The 15,670-nt window shown below is 39.9% G+C and overlaps 1 protein-coding gene across 1 annotated transcript; it reads left to right on the top strand.

Moving 5' to 3' along the window:
- Window positions 1-52: 52 nt before the first annotated feature.
- FEM1B (fem-1 homolog B) lies at window positions 53-15,340 on the top strand. Its single transcript, XM_047736774.1, has 2 exons — window positions 53-977; window positions 9,146-15,340. The coding sequence occupies exons 1-2, from the start codon at window positions 730-732 to the stop codon at window positions 10,779-10,781; spliced, it is 1,884 nt and encodes a 627-aa protein (XP_047592730.1). The 5' UTR covers window positions 53-729; the 3' UTR covers window positions 10,782-15,340.
- The last annotated feature ends 330 nt before the right edge of the window (window positions 15,341-15,670 follow it).

The raw sequence follows: 15,670 nt of genomic DNA on the forward strand, positions 1-15,670 counted from the left end.
GCCGGGCAGCTTTGGAGGAGACACCCGGCTTAACCGTTCCTCCCGCTCGCACCCTCCCCCTCCCGGCCCAGTCTGCGGAGGCGCGCCTTCCTGCCCGCCCCGAGTTCGGGGGCTGCTGCCGCGGAAGCGTTCCGTCTAGCCTCGGAGGCCCCCAGGCGTGGAGCTGCGAAGCCATCGTTAGCGTCTGGCACTTCTTGAGCTCTGGTGGGCGAGGATCTGCGTGTTTCCTCCAGCGGGGGAGGACGCACAGCGGAGGCGGAGGCCGAGGCAGCTTCGGGCCTTAGGCCCGGCCGCTGGGGACTGGGGAGACGCGCCCAGCATTCGCCATCCGGGGCGCGTGCGGTCCTCTTGGGACCTCGCCGGCTACCCGTAGCTCGGGCACGCGCCTGTCGCAGCCCGCAGGAAGGAGGGGTCCGGCCTGAGGCCCGGGGCGGCGGCCGCCATGGAGATCGCCTCGGCCCAGGGCCGGCGCATGGGGCCTCGGGGGCGGCCCTGACCGCCCTCCTCCCTGCCCGGGCCGGGTCGCGGACTTGCCCCCTGCGGCATTCGGCCACCTCTGCGTCTCCGCCCTCCCCGGGCCGCGCTGCTGCCTGGGCGCGGCGGCGGCGACGGCGCCCTGTTGAATGGGCTGTGAGGGCCCAGGTTTGAAGCGCTGGCGGACGCGGCCTCCGGGGGCGCAAGGCAGCAGCAGCGGTGGCGACCAAACGGGTGTTGGAGTTGGCGGCGGCCATGGAGGGCCTGGCTGGCTATGTATACAAGGCGGCCAGCGAGGGCAAGGTGCTGACCCTGGCCGCCTTGCTTCTCAACCGGTCTGAAAGCGACATCCGCTATCTGCTGGGCTATGTCAGCCAGCAGGGAGGGCAGCGCTCCACGCCCCTCATCATCGCAGCCCGCAATGGGCACGCCAAGGTGGTGCGTTTGCTGTTAGAACATTACCGGGTACAGACTCAGCAGACTGGCACCGTCCGCTTCGACGGGTAGGTACATCCCAAGCCCCCTCCCACGAGCGCGGACCCACCACCTCACTGGTCCTTCCCTCCTTCACTCTCTCCCCATAGAGGTATCACTTCTTCCCTTTTGTGCATCCTCCTGCCGCATGAATGCCCGCTTCGTCTTCCAGTGCTAATGCTTCGTCCCGTGGTCTGCTGCCCATCCTCATCAACCCCTACCCCTTATTCCCAATGTGGGTAAATAGCCACACCCTATGTCTAGATACCTAATGGGTATTCTTCTTCACTGGAGAGTCCGTGTTACGAAGGAGGTGCTCCTTCCCAGGTTTCACCTTTATCGGTATTGGGGTTGTAAACGAGATCAGAAATTAACGCGGTCAGCAATTAACATCGAAGACCTCTGTTTGACGAGTAATTTAGTCACCCAGTTTTTACTCCTTCACCTGGGTGGTCCCTTCAGACGGGTTGCGGGGGCCTTAATGTCAAAATCAGCCCCTAGAATTCCAGCCTCTTTGAGGAATTGTCAGGCAGCCAGACATCCCTAGACCTGATTCTGACACTTGCACATAGCTCGGGGTTGATAGGTTGGCTGCAAAAATGGCCCTGGGCCTGGTATAGGAGATAATGGCATTGTTAATACGTGTTATCTTGTGATATTGTGGGGAAACTTGATGGTTTATGTCATTTGAGGTAGGAAGTTCAAAAATTCATATTGTCATAGTTAAAATTTGTCTTTTAGGTTTAATTGTATATATTGTGTAGGCATGAAAATGTTTAACACAGAACTATCAGGTTTGACATCTTCTTTGCTGTGCTGGATTATTATAAAGTGTTCTTCAGTTTACAAACTTCATCGATTGCATTTGTTTTTCTTGACTTTTGTGCCAGTACATAAGCTATTCTAGCATTTTCTTCGGTTTGAGGTAGATGTGGTCCAAGCATAAAGATATGTATCTTTAGTTTTGGTGATTGAAAACTGCTTGGTTACAAACCTCATTGGAAAAGCACTTCTTGAAAATAACTAGAGCATTGTTGAATTTTGGTTCTTTTTTAGGTTTAAATAATAAAACAACGAGAGGAAGATATTTTTAGATGAGAGGAAAATATTGTAGAGCATTACATTTTAATGAAATGATAGCCCAAGTTGGTGGTTAATCTCCGGTACCACCTCCCTAGATTTCAAGGAGATGGTTTTTTTCCTCTTGATTAAAGATGGCAACCTGATTTATGTTTGCTTTCCCTTACTGGCTTCTGTGTCCATTCCGGAACTCGCTGCATTTCCACAGCCTTTCCTATACCCAGACAAGGAGTGAGACAGAATGACCCCTGAATTTCAACAGCATTCCAGTTGTATAGGCACCTGGATTCACTGAGATACGAATCTCAGTAACAGCTGCTAGAAACATCGCAGCTAAGGAGCTTGCTGAGGCCTTTTTGGATGAGGGGAGGATAGTGGTGGGGAAAAAAATTAGTTTCCTAAAGCATTGGAAAGGTTTTGCTTATTACTGTCTTTTTTACCGTCAGAGAGAAAGTTTTTTTGAGATGGAATTAAAAGAACCTGAAATTAATGGAAATGATTAGAAATACAGCCTGCTTTCTGCACTGGGCTGTGAAATTAAAGGGTTCAGGAGGCAAACACTTACTGAACTCCTGCTGTGTGCTGGGCTGTGTGGTAGGGATTGGGTATGCAGAGGTGAGTAACATACTGTTCCCAATGTGGAGGAAGACGTTTTAGCGGGGGAGACAAGAGAAATAGAGATGTAAGTGAGTAATTGCAGATGCCATGCCATTTAGAGTTTTAGAAGTCTGTTGGACTAGTGAGGGATATGGGAATGGGAAGTGCTAAGCTTTGCCTGGGGGAAGCAGGGAAGGCTCCCCCCTTCCCATGCTTGAGTTGGGGTCTTAAAGGAAGTGAAGAAGAGGGGCAACAGCATGGTGAACTTGCAGTGACAAGTGTTTGAGTGTGGTTGTAGGAAAGGATTCAAGCTGGGGAAATTAAGAAAGAGACTGTGGGAGACTGGAGAGAGGTGGAGGCCAGATTTTGATGATCATTGTATAAAATATCAGGAGTTCCATGGGGGAGACCGCAATTGCAAACGATTCAGTCATTCACGATTTTGGCTGAGCATCTTTTTTGTTTATGGATTATTACAGTTATGAATTTATTAGCTGCTGTGTAAGAGTAGTGGAGAATTTTATTTATTAAATGCCTGTGATGGGTCTAGCGCTTTACACCTTCTGTGGAGGATACAGAAAAAAATGTAAGGTTTCTGCTTTTTTGAGGAGCTTGCCAATTAATTAACATGGGAGAATTGATGTTCATGGCCACCTTTATGCCCTTTCAAACCACTCTATTACTTTTCAGTTTATTCTAGTCATTTTGGCATTTCAGAACTAGATGGCAAATGTCATGATTTCACTTTGCACTCATTCCAGACATTGTAAAAATAGTCTGAATGTGTTAACAGTATGCCCACTCACCCCTTAGGGGCTGGCTTTTTGAGATGTATTTAGCAAAATCCCCCTTTATTTTTTTATTTTTATTTTATATATTTTTATTTTTTTTAAATCCCCCTTTAGATTCCATCAGCTCTTGAGGACCATGGCCAGATGGGGACTAACAGGTTCTCTGTGTGTGCTGATGTAGATTAGTGTTTCCTAGTTTTTAGTCACTTGTGTACCATCTTCACAATTTTTTGTCAAAATTGTTTCTTATCTTATTATCTTTGTCTTATTGTTATTTGCCTAATATTTAAAAAAAGGCTTCACTTCTTAGTTTCATCCTAAGCAACAGTTACTTGTATATAGGTTTGATATAGTATGTTTTGTGTGTGAGAGAGAGAGATATTAAAATAGCTTATTTAAAATTTTGTGTTCTGCCTAAAAATTTCTATAATATCTTAAGAAACTCAAGTGGATTTGTAACAGATTCTCAGAGAGGAAGGGACTGCCTACCTAGGTCAAGCCCCATGGTGATATTTGAGCCCTTGTTCAAATTTTTCTAAAAGTAATATTTGAGATCATTTTACTTATGGCTTAATATGTGAAGACTACTATTGACAGACGAGTGGGCAAGAAAAATTACTTGAGTAGAAATGAAAGAACCTTTAGGTGGAGAATGGGAAACTTAAGAATGTTAAAGAAATGGAACAGAACAAAGGCGAGGTGTCCTGTGACCATGGACTAGAGTGCTGGCCTGAGTTCCTAGGGCCTGCCAGCTCTGTACCAGAGTTTGTGGGGGAACCCTTGTCCTAAAAGAAGTTTGCTGACAGGGATGGGAAGGAGAATAGGACCTCTGGGAGTTCTGAGGCTTTTTGTTGAGTTCTCTCTTAAAGTTGGCACTAGTACTAATACTTTTAATGTTCAGGTAGAGGACAGGCTTGAGGGCCACATCATCATTTGGTTTCATTTAAAAGTCATTGCCATGCAGTATATATTTCAAAGAAACTATGTTTGGTCTAATAAACAATTTTAAGGACTTTGCTTAAAAAAAAGTGTTGCTCATTTACATTTAATGAATTTTTATTTCCATTTCAAATACTTGATCAGACATTTTTATTTTAAATTGAACCAGGAAATAGTTTCAGCTTAGTTTTGTGATCAGAAATGTTATCTTTTTTTTTTTTAAAGATTTTATTTATTTATTTATTTGACAGAGATCACAAGTAGGCAGAGAGACAGGCAGAGAGGCAGGCAGAGAGAGAGCAGGGAAGCAGCTCCCTGCTGAGCAGAGAGCCCTGGGATCATGACCTGAGCCCAAGGCAGAGAGGCTTAATCCACTGAGCCACCCAGGTGCCCGAAATGTTCTTTTATTATAAAATGTTTCCATCATCTGATGTGTGCATTTTGTTTAAAAAGGTGAATATCAGAATATAGTTTATTTTAATTTTAATTATTTTATTATTTTTTAATGTAGTCTCTACCCCCCAACGTGGGACTCGAACTCATGACCCTGAGATCAAGATACACACACTCCACCTACTGAGCCAGACAGGTGTCCTGCTTTCTTGATTTTTTGTTTGTTGGTTGGTTTAAAGATTTTACTTATTTAGAGAGAGTGCACAGGAGCTTGTGCTTGCACGTGTGGGGTAAGGGCAAAGGGAGATGGGGAGACAGAGAATCACAGGCAGACCCTGCCCTGAGCCTGGAGCCGCATGCAGGGTTCAATTTCACCACCCTGAGATGGAGCCCTACATCGGGCTCTCTGCTCAATGGAGAGACCTCTCCCTCTGCCCGGCCCCTCCCCTGCTTGTTCTCTCACTCTCTTGCTCTATCTCAAATAAATAAATAAACTCTTAAAAAAAAAAAAGTCAGATTCTTAACTGACTGAGCCACCCAGGCACTCCCTGGTTTCTTGATTTTTTAAAATGAAATACATTATAGAGAGTTTGGATTGCAATTTTGGAGTGAGTCTAGAAAGAACTTTGTTTTATAGTACTTCTCCCTTAGGGACTAAGTACATATTGCATTAATTTATCATATTTTTATTTTCTGTTATAAAAGTGGTATGTTGTTTTGAGGAAGTCTGTGCTCATTATTTCAGCTGAAGCCTATGGACAAAGGACTGTCATAGATTTTAGGCTTATGATTCCCTTTAATCTGTTTAAAGTTTTTGTTTAGATGTAGAAATCAAAATTTGCTCAGGCTAATGTTTCTGAAGGACTAGTCTTTTTCTAATACATTCTGCAGTGAATATTTTTTTCCTAAACTACTTAAAAATTTTAATTGCCTCAATAAAAATAGATAATTGAAATTTTCTTGAGGTTTCTGTTACATCACTCTATGGAAAAATGGAAACCATTAGGCTACACCACAAAAAGTATTAAACTGTTACAAAAACCAAGTGAAATATATATTTATAATTTAATTTTTACTCCTACATCATTAATTCTGGGACATTTGAGGTGAGAAAAATATTTTAATCACTTTTTGCTCTTTTTTTCATCTTTAAAATGGGGATCATATTTATCTTTTATGGTTATTGTGAGAGTTAAAAATAATATATGTGAATTCCTATTTCAATGTAACATTTTCAAGTTTTACATAGTTTGGGTTCATGTATATAATAATTTCGTATTTTTAAAGTGCAAGGAAACATTTAACCATGTAAGTGTAACTACATATTAACTATTTTTGATTGATTACTGTTAATTAGTTTGAAAAAATGCTTTTATTTTTTGGAAAAAATGCCTTTTATATTGAAACTGAACAATGACATGTATTATGTTTCCTTAATACATAGAGTACTATGTACTAGAGTACTTTTGTGTTTTAATCTCATGTAAACTTTTAGTTATGTATCTGTAAAATGAGCTTAATAATAGTGTCTATCTCAGGGTTTTTGGGAGGAGGTTATTATGAGGATTAAATGAGATATATTGCATATTGAGCCCTTAATACAATGAGTGCTTGGGACATTGAAGATACTTATTAGCTATTTGTGTTCCTTTAAACTGTTATTCTTTAATTGTGTCTCATTTTTGTTTTTAATTATAACTTTTTATTTAAGGTGTAACATCTAGTAAGGTGCATACATTTTAAATGTACCATGTGATAAAATTTTAATATGTTTAGCCATGTAAACACCTTCTAGATCAATATCCAGAAAGTTTTTATCACTCAGAGTTTCTCTTATTCTCCTCAGTCAGTTTCTTTCTGGATTTTTTTTTTTTTTTTTTTTTTTTTTTTTTTTTGCTTAACACATTGTGAGATTCATCTGTGCAGTTGCGTATATCAGTAGTTTTTTTAATGCTTTGTGGCATTCCATTGTATGAATATACGGCAACTTACTTATCCTGTACACAGGTATTCAGTTGTTTCCAGTGTTTGACTGTTACAGGAAAAAAGCTGTTTTTTTATGTCTATGTCTTCACTGGTGGGTGTTTGCGTTCACTTCTTGTCAGTATACACCAGAGAGTGGAATTGCTGGGTCATGGGGTTGGTGTATGTTTAACTCTAATAGTTACTGCTAAACAGTTTTCCCGAAAGTGCTTTAAAAAAATTACATTCCTACCAGCAGTAAGAGTTTGAGTTGCTTCATATCCTGGCCAGCACTTAGTATAGTAATGTCAGTCTTACTAATTTTAGTTATTCTAGTGCTTGTGTATTGATAACTCATGATTTTAATTTGCATTTCCCTTTGCAGTAGTTATCTTGAATATCTTTTCATATGTTTATGGTCACTTGAATATCTTTTGTGAAATACATTTGTTTATTAGTCTTTTTGGCCCATTTTTTTATTTGGGTTGTTTGCCCTTTTCTTACTGATTTGTCAAATACATTTAATGTAAATGTCTTCTCCCAGTGAGTGGATTGCATATTTATTTCCTTCTTAATATCTTAATGAATTGAAGCTCTTAATTTTAACGAAGTCCAGTAAATCATTTTTTTTCTATGATTAGTGCTTTTTTTGCATTCCATTTAAGAAATAGTCATTAACTCCAAGGTCATGAAGATAGTCTACTTTTTTTTTTTTTTAGAAACTCTCATGGTTTTGCTTTTTATATAGATCTATGCTACTTCCCTAATTTCTATGCATAGTGTGCAGTTTGATGAGAAATTTCTCTAAATATCCACACATGTAGCCACAACCCAGATCAAGATTTAGGACATTTCCGATAGCTTTAAGACTCTTCCTAGTTAGTCCTGCACCCTCTCCCCTAGGTAACTCCCTCCGTAGGTACTTGTTAGTGAGCAGGCTTTTGTGGTCATTTGGTGCCATTATTTGAAATTGAAGAATTAACTGCTTGAATTCTTATAAAGTGGGTCTTTTGTTTTCAGCAGAAACAACAGACAAGTGGTGTTTTGGGAATGTTGTTAGTTGGGGTTAAGCTATGATACTTATATTCTACCAGGGGATTATACTCTTTCACTTGATGGGCGATATAGTTTGACCTGTGTTAAAACATTAGGTTGTATAGTGAGAAGCTCAGCAGTGAGGTTTTTGGTATAAATAATAGTGCTAGTAAATACTGTTTTTGATTGACCTTTTCTCTTAACACTTGCAAATATACTTATTTTAGTGGTTCAAGTACAGTATATCTAAGTATGTGTGGCAAAAGTCTACTTTTTAGGTCTGATGGTCACTAACAGGATAAACAGTTGAAAAATTGAGGTTGGGGAAAAATGGAAGGTAGAAAGATGGGAAAGATTGGCCTCCTAGCAAGTGTCTAATTCTATTATAAGAACCTAGCACATATTAGACAGTAGGTGGTGACTGTGAAGCCACGAAGTGCAGACATGGGCCGAATGTCAGGGAAGAGGCCCACTGGTTTTAGGAAAGTGCTGATTGTTTCTTGCTGTTAGCATTTCCCTCAGTGGTTTAGTTGAGGAACACACCCATAACACACACACACACACACACACACACACACATACGTATTTTGAAGAACTTTAAATTGGAGTAGAATAGATGGAGAAAAATGCACTAATTGAAAGCATTTATAAGTTTCACAAAGTGAGTGTATTTGTTTACTAAAGTTCCCTTTGTGCTTCCTCCCACTATCTGCTCCCCTTAAACAGTGTTCTGATTTCAATACCACAGGTAGGTGTATAAATATAGTAATATATGTACTGTGCTCGGTTGACTTCTTTTGCTCAGCACCATGTTTATGTGATTGTTCTGTATTACATGGAGCAGGGATTTTTTTGCATTCTCATTGCTGTAGTAGAAGTATATTTGATTAGCTTAGATAATCTTAGGGGGCGGGGTATCTGCTTAAATATTTTTTTCTTTAAAGAGTTTCTAACACTGTTAACTGTAGGGACTGGGGTAGCTTTCTTACTGACCTATTGAGAGAAACTGGTACCTGGGGGATACTGGGAAGGAGGAACAGGTGTTTCCTTAATAGCCAGTGCATGAACTTGGTGGTAAAGAAGTTATGAACCTCCTTGCATTTCTTCTGTGTTTTGTGAAATGTATTTACTTTAGGTAGTAGAAAGTTTGTGATTTTTTTTTTCTAGAATTATATACTTTAGCAGTAACAGTAATAGTTAAGGTTTGTTGAGCTTTTGCTAGGTAGAAGTACAGTGCAGAGTGCTTTAGTTAAGTTACCTGATTTTGTTTTCACCCAAACTAATGTCGTATTCATGTTCCACAGATTGAGGTTTCAGTCAGTGCAAACGAATCCATTCTTTACACTTATGTTAGGACATGTGGCCTGTGTTTTCTGACCCTTTGCTCTTTTCACGAATAGGTATGTCATTGACGGTGCCACCGCTCTTTGGTGTGCAGCAGGAGCCGGACATTTTGAAGTTGTTAAACTTCTAGTCAGCCATGGAGCCAACGTGAACCACACCACAGTGACTAACTCGACCCCGCTGCGGGCGGCGTGCTTTGATGGCAGACTGGACATTGTGAAATACTTGGTTGAAAATAATGCCAACATCAGCATCGCCAACAAGTACGACAACACCTGCTTGATGATTGCAGCGTATAAGGGACACACAGACGTGGTCAGGTACCTTTTAGAACAGCGTGCTGATCCCAATGCTAAAGCACATTGTGGAGCCACAGCGCTGCACTTCGCAGCTGAAGCCGGGCACATCGATATCGTGAAGGAGCTGATAAAATGGCGCGCTGCTATAGTCGTCAACGGCCACGGGATGACGCCCTTAAAAGTAGCCGCCGAAAGCTGTAAAGCTGATGTCGTCGAACTGCTGCTCTCTCATGCTGACTGTGACCGAAGAAGTCGCATTGAAGCTTTGGAACTCTTGGGTGCCTCCTTTGCAAATGACCGCGAGAACTATGACATCATGAAGACGTACCACTACTTGTATTTAGCCATGCTGGAGAGGTTTCAGGATGGTGGTAACATCCTGGAGAAAGACGTTCTCCCACCGATCCACGCTTACGGGAATAGAACTGAATGTAGAAATCCTCAGGAACTGGAATCCATTCGGCAAGACAGAGATGCTCTTCATATGGAAGGCCTTATAGTTCGGGAACGGATTTTAGGTGCCGACAATATTGATGTTTCCCATCCCATCATTTACAGGGGAGCTGTTTATGCGGATAACATGGAATTCGAACAGTGTATCAAGTTGTGGCTGCATGCCCTGCACCTGAGACAGAAAGGGAACAGGAATACCCACAAGGATCTTCTTCGATTTGCTCAAGTTTTTTCACAGATGATACATTTGAATGAAACTGTGAAGGCCCCAGACATAGAATGTGTTTTGAGATGCAGCGTTTTGGAAATAGAGCAGAGTATGAACAGAGTAAAAAATATTCCAGATGCTGATGTCCACAATGCCATGGACAATTATGAATGTAATCTCTATACTTTTCTGTATTTAGTGTGCATCTCCACCAAAACACAGTGCAGTGAAGAAGATCAGTGCAAAATTAATAAGCAGATCTACAACCTGATTCACCTTGATCCCAGAACTCGGGAAGGTTTCACCTTGTTGCATCTAGCCGTCAACTCGAATACCCCGGTTGATGATTTTCACACCAATGATGTCTGCAGCTTTCCAAATGCGCTCGTCACAAAGCTGCTGCTGGACTGTGGTGCTGAGGTGAACGCTGTAGACAATGAGGGGAACAGTGCCCTCCACATTATCGTTCAGTACAACAGGCCCATCAGTGATTTTTTAACCTTGCACTCTATCATCATTAGCCTGGTTGAAGCTGGCGCTCACACTGACATGACAAACAAACAGAATAAGACTCCGCTAGACAAAAGTACCACTGGGGTATCTGAAATACTGCTTAAAACTCAAATGAAAATGAGTCTCAAGTGCCTGGCTGCCCGAGCGGTTCGGGCTAATGACATTAACTACCAAGACCAGATCCCCAGAACGCTTGAAGAGTTTGTTGGATTTCATTAAGTGACTGGATATGTAAAATCGTTTAATGTGGTGCTAAAAAGTAAAGGACTTTAATCACAGACAATAGAATTATGTGTTCATAAATTCTACTTTTCTTTCCACTACCCTTCCTCCCTCCCCATCCTTCCTTAGTTCTGTATTTGGTCTTTCTGCCTCATAACGGTTATTGATTTCAAATACACTTTAAACAAAGCCACATTGTTTAGGTGTAACTATAAGGTATCTGAATACTGGTCGCTTAACTTTTTCTTTTTTCTTTGTTTGTGTCTTTTTCTTATTGAAGTATAATTGAGATATATTAGGTATACAACATAATGATTCGACATTTGTATTTTTTTTTTAAGGAATGAGTATAAAATATTTTGTTTATGTTACAAGGGACATTTACGATTTGAAGTTGATAATGTTTTAAAAAACTGCCTACAAAAGTATTTCTGTTAAGCCTGGTCAGCGTGTTATCCTTGCAGCAGTTTTGAGGATCTCATGAAGAAAAACAACTAAAAAGGACCATTAAGAGTAACGGGATAACTAGGTGTTCTGCACGTGCCAAACTGCTGTAGGTAGTCTTCGCTCTTCCAATATTTATGTGGAGTGATACAACACATTATAACATCAGGAGGATTTCAAAAAATACAGCTGCAGCTTAATCTGAAAATGTGCTAATTTAATAATAGTTACACATTTATAAATTTCAATCCATTGAAATTGTTGCATTATGCTGAGTGGTATATACAGAGTAGTAAGAATCTTAAAGCAATGTTTCAGAGAATATTGATGGACTACTTGCCTTTAGGCTTAAATTCTAAAATTCTTCGAAGTCTCTGTTTTAATGTAATTTCTCTAAACTGCAGCAGTCTGCATTTGACTCAGCTCACAGACATGTAAAAATTATGAATGCTGTGTTTTCTTATGAAACAAATTGTTATAATATAGTTATACATTCTGTTTTTGTCCCTTTCTCCCTTTCCTCCTCCTGTGTGGTCTCTTAAAATTTGGAAACTGCTTTTCCAGAGGGCATTGTTTTTGTGCCCCCCCCACAAGGTGTTTATGACAGAGGAAAAGGAACCCAAGATATTTGTGATTTTTTTTTTCACTTTCTCTACTTTGTCCCTTATTACTAGTAGGAAAATCGCTAGTGTGGTATAGGAAATTAAATGGTTTTGATGGTAAGAATAATTTGCAGTGCTCTTTTGAAAGGTGTTTCTGTGAGAGCTGCAAGTTTTTCGACCGCAAAATGTCACGGATTCTGATAGGCTATGCAGAGGTCTCTGTGTTTTTTCTGTTCTGTTTAAACGGCAGCATTTTAACTGTCAGACTGAAAGTATTCTGTGATTATCTTTTAAGCATCACAGAAATTCAAGTAAAGGGTACACACCTATCGATGTTAAAAATGATAAAGTAAAATTAGCTATATCTGTATTTTTCTCTCTAGTGCCAAATGAATGCCTTAGCTACTCATAGTGCATGGTACTGTAAGTGAAGACCTGCAGCTTTTTTTTTCTTTAATGAAAAGCATTATGATTGTGTAGTACCATCAGATATAAACTAAAAAAACAAACAACCCTCCCCAACATTTATGGTTTCAGTGGTCATTTTATGTATGCATATTGTTTTGTGAAGTAGAAGAGAAGGATCGCAGTAGGATCAGTAGGAAATATAATGACCAAGCCAAAAGTAGCACCTAGGGCCTTAATAAAATAGATACCCCATGAAATGAAATAGTATGAAGGGTGGGAGGAAATGGCAGGTGGGAAGCTTAAAAACTTTTCCCCCCAGGAGTGCGAGATACTTTTCCAGCTACTGTAGTTACTCTTCATGTTCTTCTTGCTTCAGCTGGGAATGTTTCGATAGTAAATTCTGTCATGGTAATATATTTTTGTTTTCCTAACCTGAGGTTTTTACAAGGAGGGTTTTTAGGATGGTTTAAAGGGAGGTATTTGAGCCCTAATTTGAAAATTACAGGCCTTGCTCCTCTGGTATGAATCAAGGAAATACTGTACTTTGCTCTTGGCAACTCTCTTGGCCTGAAAGAGAAAATGCATGGCCTCAAGGTGAGTGAATCCTGCCTTTTCCACAGCTTAGATCAGACCCTGTGTTTTTCAGACTTCGGGGCCTGCTTTGATAGCCTGAGGAGTGGCTATGATACTTGGTGTTCAGTTGGTTCCATTATTAATGTGTATGGTTTTTAAACACCAAAACTTAAAATATCAGATAATGTTGCATGTTTTAAAAACCATTTCATCCCTTTGGCTATCCAGGACCAGCGCTATTTTAGGTATTGCTTATTTATAAAATGAGGATAATGATTATATGTACATATTCAGACATCAAAATTTAATGACAGTGTTTTTGAGAAGGGATGAATGCTGGAGAAAATAGAACTGCTGATTGAAATGCTGACAGAGTTGGAGAAAGAATTTGAAGACCGTGGAATAAACTATGAACTCTGCTAATGGTAACACATTTTTTTTTACTATAGTATAGTAGTACATTGTTCACTCTATTGCTAAGGATCTAATTTTATCTTGTAAAATAAGTCCAAGTATGTATTGTGAAACATCTGTATAAAACCATTCTTGAAACAAGTGATCTACATGCCTGTTTTTTATTTGTTTTGGTAGAATTATTTTAAATCTGTTTAGCCAAATCCTTCCCAAGCTTAAGGGGTTTTTTGTTTTGTGTCTGTGTGCGTGTTGTGTGTTTTAAGGAAAATAAATCGGTAAGAAAGATAATCTGTATCTCCGCTCACTGAGAACTCTAGGCTCCATTTCCAGCCACTTTTGTCATTTCCAGTTTATTATTGGTAGAAATATGCTTTGGATTGTAAGTCTTCATTGAGGATACTGCAAATTCAGTCAAAACTTCTTTGTCTTGCTCAGTAATTGTCCTACAAATTTGGCTGAGCTAGAAGCCCAGGTGAATGACAGCCTGGGCAAACCATGTGAGACTTGGGTGGGTTTTACACTTAAAATGGAGTTGGTGAAATTGAACTCTTGAACTTAGGTAACTGTTTAACTCAAGGAATGGGCAACAAAGCCATCCTCACAATTGATCAAGAAGGGGGAAATCTTTGATGTAAGAACTCTAACACAACATAGTTTTTTTCAGTTTACTTAGTTCATGGCTCTAGCAGGCCACAGTCCAACTACCTTAAGGTTCTTTGCTGTGGGAACTGAAAACAAACCAACCAAAAAGCAAGCTTTGGTCTGACTTGTTTTTGGGAAGGTTTTTGTTTCATTATACTAATAGTTGACTAATAACTGATAATCATTGAGAAACTTAGGTACGATAGGACTGTTCGAAGTGTGCATTTGGCAAGTGTTTTTAAAAAATTCAAATCCCAAGGGAACAACAGCACCCTGTCACCAGTCTCCACTGCAGTTTGAGGCAGCTGCTTTATGGATAAGACCATTTCAGATTATTCACGCGGAAGCATTTCTTTTTTGGAATGGGGCGGGGTGAGGCGTGAGTTGCTGGACATCGGGTTACAGTTTGCTGGGTTTAGAAGCAACCAGTGATTGAACTAGTGAGTAGATGGATAAGAGTATATTAAAGGACTTGTTTTTATGGTAGATTTTCTGTAAGAATCTTAAATGTTCCTTTTTAGGCTAGCCAGATATATCTAGGTACAGATGACTATTTTGTTTTCCTCACTGACTATGCTGTAACATTAAAATGGATTAAAGAAAACAAAACTCTGCCTTTTGCTCTTATGAAAAGTTACTAGTCCATAAGATGTTAAGCTGCGTGTTTATTCCTACCCTGAAAATACACAGCTCTGCTCTGGATACCCTCCCTGGAAGGTAGAAAGCTCCTGGTTATGTATGGCACATCACAGGGCTTTCTCCTACATTTCTGGCAGATTTGCCCAAATTTCTCAGATGGGCTGGGCTGTATGTTCAGCATCCCCTCTCCCAAATATGGGATCTGACCTAAACAAACTGATAGTGATGATAGATGTATTAATTTTTAAAACTGTAAAGTAAATGTGGTCTCTAGTCCCAGGTTTGTGGTGTGTTCATTTGTGTTAATGTGCAGGGAAGGGACATCGACTTGATGGTTATGGGGAGCGTATCTTGATGTGTGTGCAGGGGTGAGTATTGTTAAATTAGTAACAGCTTTTCATTTAGGGGTGAGTCATGTGATCAGTGGCCTAATCAGAAAAATGAAGGAGCAAAGATGCAAGCTTTGCCAAGTTATGAAGTAAACAAGGTTTTGTATCTGTTTTTTTATCAGGTGTTGTAAAATTTGTGCATGGCTTTTTTTTGGTTGTGGCTTATTAGTAATTGGTAGAGGAGAAAAGATGAGGAAAACCCCTCAGCGTTGCTAACCAATCTTTTCAGAGTTACTTAGTTGGGGAGTAAAATCCGACTGGCCCTAATGTGTTGAAAAGATCCTATCCTCTATAATATTCACCCCATCCTGTAATCCTCTGTGTAGAAAAACAACATTGTTGTATTCTAGTAATTCCCTGTGATTTATAACAAACCAGTGATGTCATTCTATTGTGCACTTTTGTCAAACCATTTACGTGACTTTAATAAACATAGTAAACTTGCTGACTGCGCCAGAGGTCTGTTAGTGATTTATATATTGCATGACATTTTCTATTTGAGTTTGACATGTAGAATCATTTTTAATTGGCAATTAAAGTGGCAATTGATAGTCCTAATAGCCCAGCTAATTTGAAGCCTAACAATATTGCTGTGTAAAAGGAAAAAAAAATGGTGTTTGTGTTCAGTAAATGTTTGAAAAAAAAAAACCTGCCTTGAAGTTTGTGTCTTTATTGTTCAGTGTGTCTTAGTGGAGATGATCTTTTGTTGAGTGCATTTAAGAAAGAGTTGTCAAAGTTATATGTGCCTGGGGAAGAATTCAGCTAGTAAAGAAAA

The sequence above is a fragment of the Lutra lutra genome, chromosome 7 (genome assembly GCF_902655055.1).
Source record: "Lutra lutra chromosome 7, mLutLut1.2, whole genome shotgun sequence".
NCBI lineage: Eukaryota > Metazoa > Chordata > Mammalia > Carnivora > Mustelidae > Lutra > Lutra lutra.

Excerpts from the sequence above, each read along its gene's own strand:
- FEM1B (XM_047736774.1), top strand. The coding sequence starts at position 730 with ATGGAGGGCCTGGCTGGCTATGTATACAAGGCGGCCAGCGAGGGCAAG. Across the intron at positions 978-9,145 it reads GGCACCGTCCGCTTCGACGG|GTATGTCATTGACGGTGCCA; the intron begins GTAGGTACATCC and ends TTTCACGAATAG.